The sequence below is a fragment of the Jaculus jaculus genome, chromosome 10, assembly GCF_020740685.1.
Source record: "Jaculus jaculus isolate mJacJac1 chromosome 10, mJacJac1.mat.Y.cur, whole genome shotgun sequence".
NCBI lineage: Eukaryota > Metazoa > Chordata > Mammalia > Rodentia > Dipodidae > Jaculus > Jaculus jaculus.
In genome coordinates this window covers 72,883,374-72,886,942 of record NC_059111.1, presented here as the reverse complement: position 1 = coordinate 72,886,942, position 3,569 = coordinate 72,883,374, and the positions used below count along the sequence as shown (strand labels likewise).

The window sequence follows — 3,569 nt, the reverse complement described above, 5'->3', positions numbered from 1 at the left end:
TAAATAAACTATGATAACTTAAACAAAATTCCTCAAAGAAGGAATTTTGTTTATTTTTTAGGGCCAGCACCTCCAACTTACAGCAGTGGGCCGTTGCTGATTCTAGTGGAAGCATCAGCATTCCTGACCTTTCCTAAAGATCTAGGCAAACACCACCCATTGCCTTGCTGCCTGCCTCCTTGCTGTTCTTTTGTCATCCATTGGTGGCCCATTCATTATGTTTTAACTCCTCATCCAATCTGTTGTCTTTCATGGAATCACCAAGTATGAATTTATTTTCTCATCATCCTCATTATAATATTAACCCTGTTGATTCCTCTAATCCAAAATGGATTTGTCTCTATTTTACAATGATTAATACAGAGGGCTAGAGAGATGGCTTATAAGTTAAGGTGCTTGCCTGCAAAGCCCAACAACCTGGATTCGATTCACCAGTACCCACATAAAGTTAGATGCACAAAGTGGTGCATACATCAGGAGTCTGTTTGCAGTGGCTCTGGCATACCCTATTCTTATGGTCTCTCTTTCTCTCTTTCTTTGCAAATAAATAAATTTTTTAAGGAATTAAAATAGGACTTAATTTTTCCAATTTAAAAACTGTAAATTATTTAAGAAAAACTTTATACATTCTGCACAATGACAAATGAAAGTTTTTCTTGACACTGCAATATCTCGTCCCAACATTGGTCTGTACTAGGAGCTATTCAAGGTGTTTTATATTAAATTGATTGCTGCCTCTAAGAGTACTGTTATCCTCTCATTTTATAGATAAAGCAACTGAGGCAGAGAGTGTAATAACTTTCCAAAGTTATATAATCATATAACCAACAACAGGCCTGTGTAAATCATCCAACCTGGCTTCAGAGGCTTTGTTCTTAGAGACAGAGAGAAAGAGGCAGACAAGAGAGTGCATGTGGGAGCTCCTGGCACCCTGCTACTGCAAATGAACTCCAGACACAAGCACCACTTTGTGCACCTGGTTTTACTTGGGCATTAGGGAATCAAACTCAGGCCATCAGACCCTGCAAGCAAGCATCTTTAACCGCGAAGCTATCTCTCCAGCCCATGAAAAATCATTTGAGGACTAATTCTCCGGCATCACCCCCCAAACCACCAAGTCTTCAGGAGCACTTGAGTTGAGCACAGCAGCCTGTTTCCCTACTGCTCTAAGAGATTCTGATGCCGGCCCAAAGGTGAGAACATTTTCTTTAGAGAGAACTGTCAAAATTACTAGAACATATTCCAAATCTCTTTTTATCTAGTAGCAAATCAATTGTACATACACACTTATCTCTATTTTTCTTCATCCCAGCAACTTTTAATACATCTTAATTACAATCTGTTACAATTAAAATAACAATGTAGTTTTTGTTTGTGTCAAAGAGGATTTTATAGGCTCACACAGATTTAGTCTAAGCAATGGAAGGTACAACAAAAATTTCTCTTCCTCAAAGCAAGACTATTTAAAATGCTTAAAACTAGGATAAGTTCATAACTAGCAACTACTCCCCAGAAGCGCCTTGCTGATGACATACCATACACATCATTCCAAGTTGTGAAGAAATTAAGTTTCCCATTATGTAGTGTTTCACTGCTGGAGCCTTTCTAAGTGAGCAACCTCCTCCACATTCTCTCTCAGGGGGCACGTTTGAAACTTTAGGTGGTTTAAAAATATTTTTTTCATTCTGTTAAAAAAGTATAAATCTTTGTTTGCTCATGTTTATTTATGCATGCCAACTCAATCTGCAACTTATCCTTTTCTATCCACTTGAAGTCAAAACCACAGGAGAAATCACTGAATTTACTCCAGAGAATTGAGACGTTGTGGTGACAGACACTATCATCACATGATTCCCATTTTACTAATGAATCTCTTTGAAAAATAAACTGCCACCCAACAACTATGTTTTCCTGTTGTGAAAAATGTTTGCGAGAAGATTTTCAGTTACCTGGAAAGACAGAAAGATCTCAACTATTGATTTTATCAAAGCAATTCTTAGAATTTTTGTTGTAATTTCTAAAGCAAAACAAATACTCTGATGTAAATGCTCATTAGTAAGCTGTGTTAATATCATAATAGTTTAAAGTACAGAATTTGTAGAAGAAAGACATGTTAGCAACCCAACCCTGAAATTAGTGTCTCATATGTCCTGGGGTGAAGTCTAAAATGGAATTACTGTGTGTGTGTGTGTGTGTGTGTGTGTGTGTGTGTGTGTGTGTGCTGGGAAGCATAAACACAGAAACACAAGTGAATCTGTTGCTTACATATCAAGGGACCAAACGTCCACATTGTCCCCCTCATTATTGTTTCTTCCTAAGGCATATTATCCTCCTGAATGACTCTTGGAGCTTGGAGTTACTCAAGATGATGATGACTGAATGGCCAACAGGATATGCTGCCATGATTTCCTTCACTAAAAAAAAGCGATGACTTCGGTATGGAATCTTAAACGTCATATTTGCCATGAAGGCTGAAAAGTAAGAAATAAAGAAACAAAAGAATGTGATCACTGTTTTCAGTGCATTTACATGGGCTTCTTTTCTGGCACTTGAAAAGCTATGAGATCCGCTCTGCATCCGATGAGTGTGCTTGTAAAGAGAGATGAGTAACATAGAGGTGCACATCACAAATATGGCCAGGGGAAGTATCAATGCTAAGTTCACAAGAAGCAATTTATTACTGTTTATTAGCTCGGCTGTATTTCTCATAACTGTGGTATTTCTCAGGACATCATTATATTCAATGAGATTTCCCTCTATACACAGAGCTGCCGTGCCCACCGAGGTCAGCAAGCTTCCCAGAAGCAACCAAAGTATAAGCTTTGAAATCCTAAATTTCAGCCAAAGAAAACAGTGCTGAGAGAACCCTGAAATCTTAAGGCAATAAAATATAGAAAGGCATGTGGCAAACCAGAGACCTACAGAGCTGAAAAACATCCAAACAAACAACATCTTGTCACTGTAAATATTTTCCTCATAAACCAGTGGAAAGAGCACAGAGAAAAAACTCTGGACCATTAGCATAATCTGTAGGCCAAATCTGGACAGTCCTGTACATATTAAGAGGATTTGCAATAACATTAGCTTTCTGCTTTGGAGCAAGTCATGGCAGTTCACAATGATAAGAAATCCATTTACTGAAACCCCAACGAGAAATTCTACTGACATGATGACCATATGAAGAATGTCTGAAAAAGGGAAGTCCATGATGGATCTCAGAGTTTCTTTTTGCCGTCTTGTATCATTACCTCCTTTTGATGGTCTTTCACTCAGGAACATACAACCTGAGAATTGTGAGCTGCTGCCAACTCCTTACACTTGCTTTTCTCTAAAGCAGAATACCAGAGAGTTACCTGATGCTCTTCACCTATGGGAATGCAAATCCGATGCTTTGAATAATGGTTAAACATTCCAGGTACATCTTGAGAAAAGCTGCCATATATGAACTGCTTCATTCTCTGATTCATTTTAAAAAAATAACCTGATTGTAAATGTTTACATTTAGGTGAATGATAGGTTGTTTTTGTCTTTCATTTTTTTTTCCCGGATGCCAAACATAACATCAGGAC

The 3,569-nt window shown here is 37.9% G+C and overlaps 1 protein-coding gene across 1 annotated transcript; it reads right to left on the bottom strand.

Annotated features, from left to right (window-relative positions):
• Window positions 1–2,301: 2,301 nt before the first annotated feature.
• On the bottom strand, window positions 2,302–3,207 carry LOC101596982 (taste receptor type 2 member 9-like). Its single transcript, XM_004671595.2, has one exon. The coding sequence runs from the start codon at window positions 3,205–3,207 to the stop codon at window positions 2,302–2,304; it is 906 nt and encodes a 301-aa protein (XP_004671652.1).
• Window positions 3,208–3,569: the final 362 nt, after the last annotated feature.

Excerpts from the sequence above, each read along its gene's own strand:
- LOC101596982 (XM_004671595.2), bottom strand. The coding sequence starts at position 3,207 with ATGGACTTCCCTTTTTCAGACATTCTTCATATGGTCATCATGTCAGTA.